The 18,013-nt window shown below is 40.3% G+C and overlaps 1 protein-coding gene across 1 annotated transcript in view; it reads left to right on the forward strand.

The window, feature by feature from the left end:
- Positions 1-18,013, forward strand: part of LOC146315223 (phosphofurin acidic cluster sorting protein 2) — a 57,259-nt gene that overhangs the window by 33,387 nt on the left and 5,859 nt on the right. The window contains exons 5-18 of the mRNA XM_084736701.1: positions 1,983-2,145; positions 3,433-3,524; positions 4,666-4,746; positions 5,102-5,161; positions 6,552-6,703; positions 7,968-8,061; positions 9,040-9,123; positions 9,865-9,992; positions 10,645-10,777; positions 10,877-10,981; positions 11,801-11,907; positions 12,926-13,080; positions 13,947-14,057; positions 16,705-16,807. Coding sequence (XP_084592827.1) covers positions 1,983-2,145; positions 3,433-3,524; positions 4,666-4,746; positions 5,102-5,161; positions 6,552-6,703; positions 7,968-8,061; positions 9,040-9,123; positions 9,865-9,992; positions 10,645-10,777; positions 10,877-10,981; positions 11,801-11,907; positions 12,926-13,080; positions 13,947-14,057; positions 16,705-16,807 — 1,568 coding nt within the window. The remainder of the gene's footprint in view (positions 1-1,982; positions 2,146-3,432; positions 3,525-4,665; positions 4,747-5,101; positions 5,162-6,551; positions 6,704-7,967; positions 8,062-9,039; positions 9,124-9,864; positions 9,993-10,644; positions 10,778-10,876; positions 10,982-11,800; positions 11,908-12,925; positions 13,081-13,946; positions 14,058-16,704; positions 16,808-18,013) is intronic.

Here is an 18,013-nt window from a genome sequence, read left to right on the forward strand (position 1 = left end):
CAGGTACCACAAAGGATGTTGTTGATATTGTTTTTTTAGTGGGGGAAGGTGGTTATACAAAGTTAGTGGGCTAGCTATTCTGAGGAAGCTACACGAAGAAAACAGTATTCCAAATTACAGTGGCAGGATTGAAAGAAACATACTAACAGCAGCCTACAAAAAAAATACCACTGCCACCAATGTAACCAACCATCTTGGGTTCGCCTAATTGGGAAGGTTTAGAACCTTGAACTCCTGCCTTACAGCGATGTCAAATGTATACGGCTTTTAAATAACAATGTTACGATGGTTGAGGACTCAGTGCTCAATGACTGTCAGCCATCGCGGTGGACATCAACCCATCCCTAGGTACTGCTATGGATAGCAGTAAACAAAGGTTTGGAAATGGGGCTTACATAGCAGATACAGATCAATTAAAATGCTTTGCTGAGGGCGTAATTAAACAGAGATTTAGACAGAGATATTGAGCGTCACACTTATTTGGAATGGAGAAACACAGGTAACATTTCACCAGTTCTAATTACAGCAGCTGATGCACCCATTAACACTCAACCAAAGTTGCTCTCCAGCAGTAGCCCCAGGACAGGAATTGACTGACATCTGAAAACAAGACTAATGCATTATTGCATTTTAAAATGCCACTCAGCTGCTGTGCTGTTTTGGTGCTTGCTGCAGTGAAACAACCCACAGACTCCTATGAATAAAGCTAGATTGGCCATTATTGGATCCTGTTGGATAATTATGTTGTCATCTGCTGTAGAGTAAACTCTCTCGTGCCCTCATTCCAAATCTATCTGGGCACTATGTGGGAGGAAGTCACTTATTGGACTTTGCATGCAGCATCCAAGTACACCCCTGCCAGTGTTTGAGCAAAATGAGCCGACTCCCTGTGCAGAGATTCATCAAGTGAAATATTGAAAGTACCCCCCAGATAGAGCTTAGAACGAAGGCTCATCCCTCCTCATCTGATTCAAAACAGTTTATACAAACTGTGTTATACTGTTTGATTGGATGATATGAGCAAATTGGTTCAGCTCATTTAGACATTCAGAATGAGAGAGCAGCTTTGTGCTAATGAAGATTTATTTAAAGATAATGTAGCTGTCAGCTAGTAATCAGTCTGTAAATCTCTGTGAGCATAAAACAGTGTAACAGAAGCCAACTCAATCTCTGTTGGATCAGTATTGGCTCAGCAAAGAGAGAGATAAAATTCTTCCATCCTGCCTGTCTGTTGAAGAAATGTTATTTGTTCCATGCTGCTTCGACATGGCTACGCTACAGAGTGATTGATAGACGAAGGAATTGTACAAGACATGAAGGCATCTCCGCTAAAGAGGACTTGATGTTGAGGCAGATGAAACCATTATATCAACTCCTGTGTTGTATTTATTCAAGACATGATCATATTATCAAGAACATTGCGTAGGATGGGTAAAATTAAAGGAACAATATGTACAATTGCCATCCAAAAATGAGTACTACTATCCAAATAGCAAGTTAGACTGTATATTAGATAGGAAGAAATCCTATTTAATAAACAGGCTGTAGTTGAAGCGAGTTGTTTCTCCCTGCCCCGTCCTCTCCAGGCTCGAGAAAGCTCGACCAAGGGAGAAATACAGAGTGAAACAAAGTTGAATGAATATGATTATATAGGGAAAATAACAAAACAAACAGGTTTGCTAATACTATCATCAACCTTAATCTCACTAAAATTTAACTGTAAACTTTTTCTACCAGTTGCATCCCCAATTATTGTTAATGATTGTTAATAATTCTGTGTGTGTGTGTGTGTGTGTGTGTGTGTGTGTGGCATGTTTCCTTGATCTCTGATGACATATCATGGTTATTTTATGATATATTACTGTACATGTATTACAGATATCTCTACTTTAAAATCTTTAAAATAAAGTGTCATGTCTACATTTTTTATTTGACTGGATTCTTAAAATCAGCGTCCGGACTGTTAATCTTCCCGTGTCCAGGTGATGCAACACCCAACAGACGGAGGACAGATTCTGGGTCTCCATAGCAACGTGAAGGAGGCGCCAGTGCGTGTGGCGGAGATCAGCGTGTACTCTCTGTCCAGCCAGCCCATCGACCACGAGGACGGTAGCGGCCAGGCTGGCCGCAAGACCAAAACCTCAGGTGGGCACAGCCATCTCCCATGCCCCTACGTGGGTCTGTTAGGCAGTCCTGTACTCATGCTACCCGGCCAAATCCTGTCTGTAATTTCAGCCTTCACCCTGCAGCCAGGCCTCTCTCTTTCCCGCTTCCACATGGCTCCTATTTCCCAGCCCGAGGACAGAATAAACTCTATTAATCCCCAGCCAATCTATGGCCAAGGATATGTTATTCTCTTCAGCTATGGTTGTAATGTTGATTTGAGAGTTGAACAGATTTAGGGCCTATTACCTTACACCGGGCTAATTCTGGACAGGGGGAGATATTGGTCCCTGCCCTGACTCCACGCCTTCATCCTGCTATGCTGATCCCTGGCTGTTCTGGATGTTATTAAGGAGGCCGCTCAAACATAACAGATGAGCTCATGCACCAAGTATTAAACTAGTGTCACTCTGAGGGAAGAAAAGATGTTTATCTTTCTGCTCTGTGCAGTGATCCTTAATAACATCCATCCCATCTAAGAACAGAGAGCAGGATGTTTCACAGCGAAAAGGAAGTGTGAAAAAAAAGATCCTCCATCACCTGATCTGTCCTTAGCTGTCAAACACGCAGTAAAAATCTGCCTCCTTTGGAATGTGACTGTTCACACCAATAAAGTCTACCATTAAACAAAAGAACAATAGTAAAATGTTTCAGCCACGAAAATGTCATTAAAACTTAATCAGAATGTGAGACATGGATCACAAAAGAGTGCTACAATCTAATTTGCATATAATAAGACTTTCATTACATTTCAGCAAGCAAATTTAGCATTTAATTATGTGCACAGAAAATGTTTCAGCATTACCATATGTTTTGTTAATTATTCTTGCCAAGTAGTCAAAACAGTTCATTACTGATGAACTATACGGAATAGGCCAGGAAATTAAGCAACTTTATCCACACAAGGTGGAAAATTGTCTTTGGACGTCCTCTGATATTTGTGAAAAATACACAATATACTGCACATTAATAGAATTATTCTGTTTTGTATTATTTAACATCTTTTACCTTCCAAACAGCAGCATAAGAACAACGTTTGCTGAAGTAACAAGTGTCCTATTGAGTTTAGGAAATCTTTATTTCATAAAAGAGTGACCTTGGAATTCTGCTCTTCTCTCTTAGGCCACTATTGAAACCCCATTTCTCTCAGTCTGACTTAAAAAGATTTATCTGTGGAAAACGGATGAACTGCTGCGTTATATAATGCCAGACGAGTATGCCTCTGTATTGATGTTTTTCTGTTTGTGTTTCTGTGCTTGCCTACCTCAGACCGCTCACCAGACATGGATAACTATTCTGAGGAGGACGATGACAGCTACTCGTCAGAGCAGGAAGCCAGTGATGATGCAGTTCATGGCCAGGTCAGTGCCAGAAAATGATATAATAGCTGCAGACAAATGTGCAATGCCCATTGAAAATAAATGCATATAAGAAATTCAGTAATTAAAAGCTCATATAGCTAAACAAAATGAAGAGTGTATTTGTCATACTGAACATGCTATTGCATATTTAGACTAGTCATGTTTCATACATGTTGACTTAAACGTTTTGTAAGATCAAGTTTCAGGGGCGCCCCTGTAGCTCGGATGGTAGAGCATGCGTCCATATGCTGTCAGTCTTGTGCAGCGACCATGTGTGTTTAACAATAAGTATAGTAAACTCCTGGCTTAAAGGGGTAGTTCACCCAAAAATGAAAATTCAGTCATTATTTACTCACCCTAGGCGGGTTTTTTTTTGTTTGTTTGTTTGTTTTTTTCCAGTTGTTTTTTTCTTTTTTACTCCGAAAGATGCATAAATACTCGCTCACGCTTTAATTAGACTACTGTAGTTCCCTTTTCACTGGATTACCCAAAAAGCCAATAAGAAAACTACAGCTAGATCAGAGTGCTGCGGCAAGAGTCTTAACTAAAACACAGAAAAGGGATCGCTTTACTCCACTGCCTAAGACACTACACTGGCTACCTGTATCTTATAGAACTGATTTTATTTAGTTCTTTTCTTGTTTATAAAGTCCTGAATGACGTTGCTCCTCCCTGCATCAGAGATCTTCTTTCACTTAATGTTCCAGCCAGATCACTAAGCTTTTCTTTTAAATGTTCCTTATGTGTCCAATAAACGCACTGGTGGAATTGCCTTCTGTTTTTATGCCCCTAAACTTTAGAATTCACTGCACATTAGACTAGCAAGCTCTCTGTATTTTAAAAGGAAAGAAAAGACCTATCTTTTTAATCTGGCTTTTGAGTTTTCATTGGGAGAAATGTTATAGCCTTAGTAGTTAAAAGTTCAGTCATTCGTTTTGACATTATTTTTATCCTTGGAGTTTCCCTTACTTCCCTCACTTGTTTCCTATCTGTGGTGTTTTAATTTTCCTATATGAAGCACTTTGGGCTTCATGTGTCTATGAAAGTTTATTTTGAAAATTTATTTTAAATGTATGTAGATAAAAATGCAGAGGCACGTTGATACTGAGATTTCACATATTTCATCCTTTCTGTTTTTCAGGATCTTTATGATGAAGACGATGAGGTCAGGAAGCCCAAGAAACCCCGGCGGAAAATGATTCGAACCACCTCCATGACCAGAGTGAGTTTCCTCCTTTTCCACCACACAGCGTTTTATTCTCGCCAATCATTGACTGAGAATAACTCAAGACCTGTGTTTGCTGCTGTACAAGCTTTTAAGGGAAAGCACACACCGTGTTCCATTTGTTCAAGCCATTAGTACGATGTGGATGAGCATGTAAATGAACGCTGTGGGTGCACTGGACTGACTCTAATGGTCTTTACATAGAGTGGCTGTGAATGAGTAATCCAGTGCACAGTTACTGGGAGAACTGATAAGCCCAGGACCAGCTGTCATGCATATTTAATCGTGACAGTTATTTCCTTTTCAACGGGTTCTTTTTCTCATAATTGCATGTTATTTTTTTCTGTTGCAGCAACCAAACTTTAAACAGAAGTTTGTGGCCTTGCTGAAGAGGTTCAAGGTAACAGATGAGGTGAGTGTGAGAACAATAATTGCCTTTTGTTTGATTGTCACCCTGGAGAACGTGATCTGTGTCAAAGCACAGAATGCAGTGAATTTTAGTAAACCTGCCTGGAATTTCTCAGTCCTTTCATTATGAAGCTTTAATAAGTTAGCTGTGAAACATATCAGTTATTAAATTGCCCTCGGGGCAGGTGAGAATAATCTCAGTATTGACTGTCTAAACAGCATATTGCTACATCATATTGCCTGCAAAGAAATCACTGCCACTGCAGAGGTACAAGCATCATTATGGTGCTAGGCTGCATTGCCTCTGTGCTCATGGATGTATGATTCATACATTTCCATTAGCAGTGATTCGTGTGCGGAATCCATTAACCACCTCATTCTCCACCACTTAATCTAATGATAAATGTAGGCTCATACGTTTGTCCTATTTAGGTTTGTGTTTTTCTTCTCTCAAGTCCTTTTGAATTTCTGTGGATTCTGCATAATAGCCTGTAATCGGGTCATCAGCAGGATGTGTGCAACCAACAACCTCTAGATGTCCATTAGTACATAATCTATGTTAGGCCATTATAATAGTAATAATTACCATTAAACTGTTAAATCTATAAGAGTGATATCCATTGCATCTTCTTTCTGACATCAAAACAGTCCATAGAGTACATCAACAAAGATGTATGAAAGATTAGGTTCTATTTTTAACTCTGCAGGATTTCAGACTGGATGAGGATTAGTGCTACCTTTCTATTCATTCCCTTACATCTATATGTAACTTTAAAAAAACTAGACCAAGTGGTTTGTGTGGGTGATTTACCCGAGCCATGCTTAAGAGAGCCTCCAGGCTGTCTGAGCTGTGCTTTGCTGGATGGTTCTGGAAGCTCCAGGTGGCCCAATGATCTTTTATCACGTTCCCTGTCTATAATCTCGTCCTTGTGTCTGGGCAGTGTGCAGGGCTACAGCTCTATAAATACACAGACAGGAGGAGGAGAGGGGACAGACTGTGTTTATCTGCTCCCTGCCAGCTTCTGCACTTATGGAGTGGCATTAATCACCTGATTAGTCCACAAGGCTGCCTGTGTGCAGTTCCTATGATATACATCCCCACTGTGCAGCTGGCAGATCAAGGCTCAGCACCTTAGCACTCCTCTAGCACTCACTTACCTTTTAATTGGCCTGCTTAAGACCGAGGCATTGATGTATTTGTAGAATAGATTTTCTCATTTTACAGCCTTCAGTCTTCCCGTTCATTCTCTGAGCTCCATTAGTCCAGCTGTGAAAGTGATTAGCTAATGCACAGCACCAGTCACTCCCTACACTTGTTTAATCCTTGGTCATAATTATAAATCCCTGATTACAGCATGCTGATGTGTTGATGATATGTCTATCCTGTGTGTCAGGTCCTGGACTCTGATCCAGTTGACCAGACCCAGGAGGTGGAGGAGGATCTGGACTTACTCTACGACAGTCTGGAAGTTTACAACCAGAGTGACAGTGGGCCAGAGATGGAGGACAACGAGAGCGTCCTGAGCACGCCCAAGCCTAAACTCAAGTATGTCTGTAAATTTCTAGATATTAATTAATGGCATCTGACCCTTCAAATTGAACTGCCTTTTTTTTAAGCCTTTATTTAACCAGGTTAGTCCAATTGAGATCAAGGGTCTCTTTTACAAGGGAGACCTAGCCAAGAATAGCAGCAACACAATAGTAATAGTGAAAGTAATTAACAGAAAAATACAGATTCGTAACATTGAAACTTGATCATATAAAACATTTGCTCACAGACAACCAAGACTCAAGAGGTTTCACCAGAATGTTAAACACGTTCAAGGTTACTAAGTTTTGAAGTTGAAGATCAGTTCAATTCATCTGGTGCTGTAAACCTAAAACCTAAAAGCTTTCTCTCCCAATTCAGTTCAGACAAACTGCAAGATGTCCATATAATGAAGATTATGATCTCCATGTTTCCAGTTTAAAAAAAGAAGATAAATAAGCAGGAATGTCACCCAGAGCGGTTTTGTAAAAACACATGCCAATGACTGAGGCAACATATACTGAATGGAGACCAATACACTCTTGAGTACATCACACAATCATGAATAAGAGAACTACAGTTTGTAAAGAATCTCAGTGCCCCGTGATACATGCTGTTCAGCATGAGAAGACAGTGAGCCAAAGCATTCATGTACAGCACATGACCATGACCTTAGTCAATAACAGGTAAAAATATGCCACCAATTTCCATTTCACACAAAAATAAAACTAAAAAACTTGTTTCGGTAGTAAAATCCTATTACGAACATTTTTTCGTATCATACTGAATATGTACCTTCAAAAGCAAGTGATCATCAATAAAGAAGCCCAGGTTTTGAAAAGTAGATACCAACTCATTGTGGTAACATTTCTAGTTACAGTTTTCTCAGACAATGCTGATCTTGGTGTTTTTGAAGTTTTGATTTGGCTGTATTTGGATCAAAGTTCGTCTTGTGTTATATCAAAAGCATTTTAAAGATACTCAAAGGCCTTAGCATGAGTTGGTGCAGAGCAGTAGATGACAGTGTCATCAGCATAGAAATGAAAGGTTACGTTTGAAATATTCTGTCAAAGGAAATTTATGAAATGATAAAAAATAATGGGCCCAGAAATTGTAGGGCTCTCATATGGACTTGCAGTACCTCTAAGGGAGCACAGACTAACTGAAGAGCCTTTGCTCTGCCTGTGAGATAATTTGCAAAATGCCCAAGAAAAGGTTGAAGAAAAACATATTTTCCAAGTTGTAAATTCTCTCTAATTCATAACTTTGTTCCTGTTTTTAGGCCGTTTTTCGAAGGAATGTCTCACTCCAGCTCCCAGACAGAAATTGGAAGCATACACAGCCAAAAAAGCCAGCAAAGAGAGCTGTCATGTCCTGTAAGTTGATCACTGTGTTAATAAAGCCATCGGATGCCTTTCAGCTCTACTGTTTACCCATAAGGTTCTACCTTTGTAAATAGTGTTACGTAAAGGAATTGCCCCAGGGCACTGTTGAAATGTCTGGCAGTCCTCTGTGCTTATTGTGGTTCAGGGATTCCCAAAGACCATGATACTCCAGGCAAGATATTCTGAGCATGAGTGCAATGCAAGCCCAGCACACCCACCCCAGCAGAATCACATGAGGGCCTGCAGTCCTTACCCTATTCACCCCTATAGCCCTCCAGTATTTATAGGGAATGACACCGAATGACCTCTCCACCACCATCAACACACACACGCACAGACACAAATATGCTCCCATGCTCAGAGAGAAGATTGGATGGAGCAATTTCTGAACTCCTTCTCTGAGATTTATGGCCCATTGGAAACAACAAGGGCAGAGAAGGAGAGGGAGAGACGTGTTGAGTCTGATGGCGAGAGAGGGAGTGCTGTTTATAAATATCTGGGAATCCATTTTAGCCTGTAATAAAACAGCCCGGAGCATTTCAGACTGCGATAGACCTCCATTTTGCTCAATAAATGTCTCAAGTCGAACTTCATAAACACGTCTCGCAGGCAAAATGGAAAGTCTTTGATCTAATATTGAAATTAATTCAACTTGATGTTAGAAGATGCACTTAAACACTTTTAGTCAAGTAAACTCAGGCACACAAGTGTCAGTTATTCTTTTGCGGTTTATATAGCAGGAGGTGGCTGTAGTGACACACATAGAATCTTTTAGAGATATTTCTACCCGCCTGTCTGGAGCCACCAGTGTGAAATTGGTCTTCAGAGTGGTCAGTCTTGACCTGAGCAGATGGAGCAGAGCACTCCCATTTGGAGCTGTGACATTTTGTCATCTATATTCACCAGAGATGTGACCTCTGTGGTTAAAATGTTCTAATGTGTGTGTGCGCATGTGTGTTTACCCTGCAGAGTGGAGACTTTCTGACCGTGGACAGATGTAAAGTGCAAGGGGCCCGCTATCAAGATGACAGCATCACAGACACAACCATTGGGGTATGTTTTTGGAACAGGAGTTGTTGTACTGGATTCTTTTTTTCTAAACTAAACCCCCCTTGAGCATCTTTTTCTCAGATTTTTCCTCTCCAACCCCCTGCCCTCTCCACTTGAGTGCCCTTTCCTCCTGTGGGTCTCAGTTGTTTTCCAAGAAAACGCAAAGAGGGAGAGAGTATGCAAGGGCAGGCAAACCAAACAGCACAGTCATCCATTATGAATCAGTAGAGCAGACAAGGCAGCCCCATGCTGGATAGATGCTGACTGATAATCGAAAGGGGGGTGTTAGTGTTTGTTGTTGTTGTCTCTGGCTGTCGGGTCAGTCTAACCTTGTTCAACTAACCCCTGGCTCCCCCTCTGAGCGCCAGGCAGGCGGCTCGGCGCACTGCTCCACTAACCCGGTTCAAACAGAATATCTAAACAGCAGGAACAGTGTTTCCCCAGCCACCTGCTAAGAGACCACGACTTTTTATCTCATCTGTCACGGCGGGATCACATCATTATCTCCAACCTCAGCAGCTAAGCTCAATTATTCACCAGGGCAGCACCTCTCTGTCTCCCTCACCTCTTTCAACTCTCGTTCTTGAAGTGCTGGCACAGAAAGAATGCAGAGTGTACCTGAAGCCTGAGAAAGAATCTGGTGTAGTTGGATGGGACATGACGGTGCAAGCGTTGTATGATAAACATCAGTATTGTCCTCTTACAGCACTCTTGGCTCATCTTTGCTCCCCCCTTTTGCTTCAGGAGCCAGAGCCTGACGACAGCGGGCCAGGGCCGGGGGATGTGAGCAGCTGGGATGTCAACACTGAACGGATGACCAGCACTGTTGGCAAGCTCTGCAAGACAGAGTCTCAGAACCACATGTCCCCCAGGTACACTGCAGCTCACTACATCTGGAAACATGCACACAGTCACACATGATTATATCATCATGTGTGTTAGATTTTTATCTGTTTCAGTGTGTAATCTGGACTGGGTGTTTCCTCAACTGGTTCTAAAAAATGTTTTGTTAAAGGGTGGGCCCATTATCTCTGTTTTTATGCAGTTTTATGTCATTCCCTGTAGTATTCTTCATGTATTCAAATCAGAATGTTCAAATTTTGGTCGAAGTGCGTATGATTTAGCCTTAAAATGCTTTTTTCCTAAGCCCTTCTAAAATAGGGCAGGGTGATATTTACTATAATAAACTGCCTCTGTATATCTTTGTCACAAGTTTTAACTACTTTTATATTCTGAAAAAAGCACCCCAACTGATAAAAGCTCAGTATTGTAATGATATCAGAAATCTAAGATGATATTCAGTCTCAGTATATAATATCGATTGCCCAGCCCTAGACCTGACCTAGGTTTCTGCAGGATGACGTTACTATATATAAACCCCCTAGGTTGAGGGAGTAGAATGGAGGGTATCAGTGCTATAATCTCTGTCACTGCTTTTTGCTAAAAGCTGAGTGTGCAGTTGATTAGGTTCCCTGCTCTGTCTGTCGTGTATTTTGACGACCTCGTGTTTCGTCCCCTCCTCAGTAAAGTGGAGAACAGGCTGCAGAGGCGTCCTCGCAGCACCTCCATGAAAGACAGACAGAACTCCAAGGCCCAGAGCGACAGGACCAGCAGCATGGAGAGCGAGTGTTCCCCAGACTCACGGCTCATAGCACAGGTAAGCCACTCACAGATGAAATATCAAGCTGTGGACGAGTTCTTTACATCTCTTTGTGGAAACGTGTCTCAGACTCTCTGCTTCTCATTTGTCTCAAAGGTTCCCAGGAAGTCCGTGTACGACCAGCTGAACCAGATCCTCATCTCTGACGAACGCCTTCCTGAGAGCATCATCCTCATCAACACCATGGAGTGGCAGGGACAGGTATGTGTTTTTCTGTTCATAACACTCCAGTCATACTTACCTTCATCTATTCACAGCAGAAGCACCTCAGTCATGCAGAATAGGGCTTACTTGCTGGCCATGCTACAAACATTTCCTGACATCGTTGCAAAAAACAGGGTCCCTGCACGGTATGGAAAAGTATGGAATTTAGACATTTTTGGGATAACAATGGAAAAGAGAGTATGGAAATATATGTGTTTCCAGACTGTTGCTCTTTTTCTGTTTTCTAAGACATAAAATTCAGAATTTCTACTATCTTTTCTGCATAAGGGAATGTAAACCTTTATGGCTGCGTTGATTGTTGTTTCCATGAACACTGAATAAGGAAGGCTGCATAGATGGCTGGGAAAATTTAATTATTTAACTCTTAAAATCATTTTTGTTTCTTATAGAAGAGATGAAAAAATATACTAAATATTTGTTCAATATATTAAGAGAAAATAACTCGAGTATAGTTAGCAGCGGTTTGTTTACTTCCTCTTTGCACAGACAACTTTCTGCAGAGGGCACAGCAACCACAATGGGTAAATGCAAGTTTTCCAACAGCTGGCTTGATGATCCCAAATATGAAGCCTGATTGGTTAAGGACTGTAAATGGGAAAGAAAGCTAAAGCTAAATTCTAAAAGTAAGGAATTCTGAAATGAAAAATGTGTAGGAACCCTAAAAAAAGGTAGAAAATAAAAGAAAATATTGTTTGGCGTGTACGCCAGTGGCATGTTTATCCTGCTTTCTTTCCAACGCTGCCTCTTGTATATCCATTAACTCATCGTGTCCTTCTCATGTGTGTTTCTGTGCAGTATGTAGCTGAGTTGCTCCATGAACAGGCCCAGCCCATTGTGTCCACCTGCTCTGCTGCTGATGTTCAGGCCGCCTTCAACACCATCGTTACTCGCATCCAGAGATTGTGAGTCACATACATACATACACATACGGTTTTTCAGAGCAGTCCTTGCAGTATTGTGCATGTTTATGGTGGCTCACTGCCAGCGAATTCCAGGACACCATCACTCACGCTGCTGAAGTGCTCTCTGTCCGTCAACCCATTGTATCAGAATGTGCCTGTTTTCTCATGAAAAGCTGAAGCTTCTTCTCTCTTTTCTTGGATGTCTGCTCGGCCTCGGGAAGTCGCATCAGTGGGAGACAAGCCTGTGTCAGTCTGCTGCGCTGTTTCTGTTAAACCTGTTTTCTCTTTAATCCAGCTGAAGTGCAACTTTTCCAATCTTTACACACCTGCTGCTCAGTCAACCTGTTTACTCCAGCGGTAATCGCATCATGTAGAGCCATACATGTCTGATGTTAACATGCTTGCTCAGTGCTGTCGCTGCTTTAGCTGGCTGCAGGGTCTTTCCTCAAATGTTCACTAAGAACATTAGACATTTGGACATTTGGCTGTTGAACATCTTAATTCATGAATATTTAATGCCTCAAACCCTGAAGCTTTTAGCTACAAAGTCCTTTAGACAGCCCTTAAATTGACTTAAATATCTTACAGCATGTAATTATCTGTAAGATGTAAAATTCTAATTATTTTTAGAGTTTAAAACGTGTTTGAAGTGCAATTATCAACCCCGCTAAACTGAGTTGAGTTTCTGTCATTTTTTTACATTTTCATTTTAAAGATTATGTTGGTCACTGTAGAATTTGGATCTAAAAGCTGTTGCAATATTAAGTTCAACTCAAGAAAGACTTGCACATACTTGCAGAGAACCTGACATTTCAAATTATAACATGACATAATGTGGCTCTCAGGAAAAAGGTAAGACCGGTTTTAAACCAGGAAAATCCCTGCTGAGAAATGAATCCTTCTGTCAGACAGCCATAAATTCTCTCACACACCCTCCCTGACCTGCATCTTTTAGGATTTGGAAGTTTCTCTTTCTCCTAATGACTCATTCCTTCTCTCCTTATCTTAACACCTGCAGCTGTAACTGCAACGCACAGACACCGCCAACAATGAAGGTGGCGGTGGCAGGTGACCAGAGTTACCTCAGCACCATCCTGAGGTTCTTTGTGGAGCAGCTGGCCAACAAGACGCCTGACTGGCTCAGTTACATTCGCTTCCTGGTGATCCCCATAGGTAAGTCATTCAGAATTAGCACAAACCAGTCTAATATGCAATATATATGTATAGCAATGTTTTGTACATTACATACACAAAGATTAAGATTAGTTCTAAGCAGAGTTTAACAAAACTAGCTTTAAAATGACTAAATCAAGATTTACAGAGCTCTGTTGCACCATTGAAAACTAATGTCTGTTGAGTAAATGTATTGATGCAAACTGAAATTAGATTTAGTTTAATAAATATGGAGTTGCTTGCGTACCCAAATTGAAATAAATTAATTAGAAATAATTTCAATTGCTGTCAGGATCTAATGCATATAAAAGAGGACAGAAAACCATGATTTTTTTGGCTGCTCTATGTTCCTTAACAAAGTGTTATGTTGTTTGCAAGCTAGCTAAAAAGTTAACAAAACATTACTTTGCTTACTAACTAGATAAAAGTTCAACAAAATGTTAAATTGTTTACCAGCCAGCTAAAAAGTTACAAAATATTCTATTGTTAATTAGCTAACCAAAAGGTAACAAAACATGCTGTTGTTTAAATGTTAGCTTAACAAAACATTACATTAGTGGATGCTTGCTAAAAGCTAACAAAACATTTCATTGTTGATTGCGAGCTGAAAGTTGACAAAACTTGTTAAAAATGTAGCAAAATGTTGTTTAGTTGGATAGCTAGTTTTGGTTCAGAAATAAATTCAATCTGAGCTTAGACTGAAAACTAAATCAAGTTAGAAGAGTATATTTAATCTTTCTTAATTTTAAGATAATTTAAAAGTTTGATGCAACATCATTTCAAGTTAAACCTCGATATAATCAGGTTTAAAAATGGATCCTTGTTGGTGCAACCCAACCAAAGTTATTCTCTTCACTCCTGCACAGGTTCTCATCCCCTCGCAAAGTACGTGGCCTCGTTTGACAGCAGGTTCAACAGCATCTTTATGGACACTGCATGGAGGGAGCTGTTCTGCAGGACAGAACGGCCTGCCTCAGGTAGGATGTGTCGCTCTGGTGTCTGGCTACAAAGCGAGTCTGTGTGTCTAATGTTCAGCCAGCTTGAAAGGGAAAGAAATGAGGTCAGAGGATGGGTCAGGGGCTGATGGATGAGGAAGAGGAGATTTCATCCAATTGCAAAAGACAGCTACAGCCTGCTTTAGTGTAGCGAATGGTTCTACATCACAGCACTACTCCTCCTCCCTGCAAACCGTCTGTTGTTGCTTAAAGGGACAGATCACTCTAAAATCAAAAATACATATTTTTCCTGTGGCCTATCCTGCTATTTATTTATTTAGATTGTTTTGGTGTAAGTTGCCAAGTTTTGGAGACATCGGCCATAGAGATGTCTGCCTTCTCTCGAATCTAATGGATGGATGGGGAGTTTGTGGTGCTGGAAGCACCAAAAAATACCCTCCATAGACCTTGTTTTGAGCATTTTCATATAGGAACTATTTTCTCTCTGCCATCAATTGTATTACTGCACAGAAGGAAGCATGCTTCTGCTCATGGACGAGGCTTGTTACAGTGTGGGATGTAAACATAAATGACATCCTCTGCTGAGCTGTAGCCTTTCATGCACGGTGTTATGGTTGGTGGGTGTAGTTTGGTAGGTAGGTAGATAGATGGTGAGGAAGCAGGGGGACAAGAGGAGAATGGGATGAGTAATGTTTTTGTGCCAGCAGCAACAGAGTGTTTTGAGTTAGCAAATGGTGGAGAGTCTTTGTTGGCAATGTTTGTATATGTCAGTAATGTGTTGTTCAAGGTTCAGTTTTTCGCACAAGGTGAGTCTGAGATATTTGAAGCTTTCCACCTTCTGGACAGTTTGATTATTGATGCAGATGGGGTTGCGTGTAGAGTTGTGGACTGCTGTGTGTGGTCTGTGGATTATCTTGAGTAACTGGGTCATGATTTCTGGAAAAGAGACATTGCTGTTGAGTTTTTCAAGCGTGTTTTTGGCACTTTGAGCACCACAAGCCGAGCACCATCTAGTCCCATTATATTTGAGAGAAGGCAGACATCTCTACAGCCAATTTCTTAAAAATCTGGCAACTCACACCAAAACAAACTAGATGGATAAATGGGACTACAAGTATGAGGGAAAATATGTATTTTTGATTTCAGGACAAACTGTGACTGTTTTAAACTATGAGATTTATGAGCTTATAAATCTGGTAGTGAAAACAGAACAAAAGGCAAATTCAGGCCTGCTTTTGAAGCCACTTTGGGGTGAACTGTTCCTTTAAAGAAGACCACCAGGCTGGAACTCTGACTCAGATATTTATCCCGAATTGTAAATGTTGAAAGTCATTTCTTGTTGGAAAACATACATCACAATGAGATCATACAGCCTATCATGTTTTCTCTTCACTCTGTGTTTCTCTTATGGTTTAAGCTTTAAAGCTCATCACTGTTCACTGCAACCAGTAAAGTAATAAAATGTGGGATTAATCCAAGAGGCCGAAACAGACGTTTTCCATTATTAATCTGTTTATTTTAGGAGTACTGTGTTGAACTAAAGCTCTTTTTCTATTAGCTTTGCATTTATTTTTACACCCACTTGCAGTTTGCAAGTCTTACAATTGATTGCTCACACGCACACACATCTATTCTATTCCCATCCTTTTCATCAGCTCTCACTTGTTCTGCCCAAACAAGCCTGATAATCCTCACCCATCCCCACCTATTAATTAACTTAATTTACACCCTATAGGTGCAAGAGTTACAGCTACACACACCACGTTGAATCATCTCAATAGGGGTTCCCAGCATAAAATAAAAGATATAAAAAAGAAAAAGAGAGAGGGGATAAAACAAAAGAACTGGGTCCTCATGTTTTTCCTTATTTCTTTTATCTTTGACATTGGCTGTCATCACAACACTAAAGACTATACTTTGATAGGATGTGACTGTGAGAGCTTTCTTTCACAAAGAGAAAGAGTTTAAACTGCAAAGAGGAAAAGGTCAAAATCAATCGATGTTAAAAAAAAAAAAAAAAAAAAGCGTGTTGAAGGTGAGTGATAGGAGCCAAAACCCCCAAAAATCATTTTGAAAGGAAAAGGTCAATTCCCTCACACACTTCTCACCTCTGCATGGATTTATTTAAAAAAGTGCTGCAAGGACATTTCTCAAGACATAACAGTCACTAGATGACATAGTCCTTAAGTACAACCCATAACTGCATTATAGTCCACAGCTGTGTTGGAGGTGTGGCTGTAGTAACAGGCAACAGCTCACTCATTGAAAAAATAGAGTTTTGTTCCAATTTCGAACAATGAATGATGTATATATAACCTAAAATAAATAAAACAATAAAAAGAATAAACAGATTTAAAAAAAACAACATGTTTCCATATTTCAAGTTGCCAGAAAAGTATGCTGGGTTCCACATGGCCCACAGGCCTTCTGCTTGACACACAATTCATCTTGTGTGTCGTATGGCTGACTTCACCCACGTCTTAATGACATTTTACGCTCAGCATCCCCATCTCCTTAATTTGGCAGAATGAAAATGATTAATGCACAGCCTTCTCGCAATCTGCTACATATGAAAATTGGCTTTTGCGTCAGTTGTCTTGCAGCTTGTTATTCAGTCGTGTAGCAGGAGAGGCGTGTTGTTAACAGCCCTTCTCTCTGTCCCCTGCAGATAACATAGATGTAGCAGGACGAGTCGTTCAGTATCTGGCCGGTGCCAACGTGTCCCACCAGTTCCCCATCTCAGAAGCCATGCTCACCTACAAACAGAAGAGGTAAAGTCACTTTGATTTTTTAAGTTTGAGCACATTCATGTGTTGCATATGTTTGTGTACGCATGTATGTTTTTGTGCTTTTTTTGTGCAAGCACGCCTGTGTTGGAATGATCTCTAACTTGGGAGCATGATAGTAACGCTCAGTATGTCTATTCTCTCAGTAAAAATAAGTCTCAGAACATTTATGGCTATGACTGATCTTCAGCTGGACTGCATGAGGATGTTTAAATGCATATGCATGCAAGCAGGCACTTCTATTCAACACACACACACACAACCCCAATTCCAAAATAATTAGGACGTTGTTAAAATATAAATAAGAACAGAATGCAATGATTTGCAAAAAAGTTTTCAAATACAATACAGAACAAAGACAAGCTATTTAATATTCAAATTAATTAACTTTACTTCTTTTGTAAATATATACTTTGTTTTGAAAGTGAAATTCTTTTCCATTCTTCATATACAACTTCAGTTGCTCAGCAGTCTGGGTCCCTCTGTTGTTGTATTTTGCACTTCATAATGCACCACACATTTTCAATGGGAGACAGGTCTGGACTGCAGGCAGGTCACTGTCCATATGTTTCTCCAAAACCCGTATGTACCTTTCAGCAGATGTGACAGTTACCCATGGCGTCTTTGGAAGTTAGCACTGTTAACAATGTGGATGGTCCTACTATCAACTGTTAACAACAAACCAGTTTATCTTTTGAGTGTTCCAGACTGGTGTTTTGTGAGTATTTTTAAACTTTTCCAGTTTATCAGTTTGAACATTAAATATTTTGTCTTTGTTCTGTATTCGGTTGAATACAAGTAGAAAAGTATTTGCAAATCATTTAATTCCATTTTATTTTTTGGAATTGATGTTGGACAAGTTGTTGTGATGTGTGACAATAATGATCCTCAGTTCAGTTTACTGTAGTCGCATGCATTTATTCTGGCATAAATAAGTTCAGAAGAAGTCACTTTAATTTCACATTTTAATTTGAGGTTTATGACTGATTAATGAAGTTGATAGAGCACAGGTTCAATTCTCAGGTCGGCACAGAACAAACACAGATGCACTCAGCAGACAGCCCGTTGCATTTTTGTGTGCATTTGTTTGTTTCCTTGCTGAAGTTTGACCAAACCCCTCCCCTCTTTGTCAGAGTGGCTTCCTATTGGTCAGAAGGTACTAAATACAACACAGTTTTAACACTGTTGCAT

Source organism: Lutjanus erythropterus, chromosome 14 (genome assembly GCF_056507025.1).
Source record: "Lutjanus erythropterus isolate fLutEry1 chromosome 14, fLutEry1.hap2, whole genome shotgun sequence".
Classification (NCBI taxonomy): Eukaryota; Metazoa; Chordata; class Actinopteri; order Lutjaniformes; family Lutjanidae; genus Lutjanus; species Lutjanus erythropterus.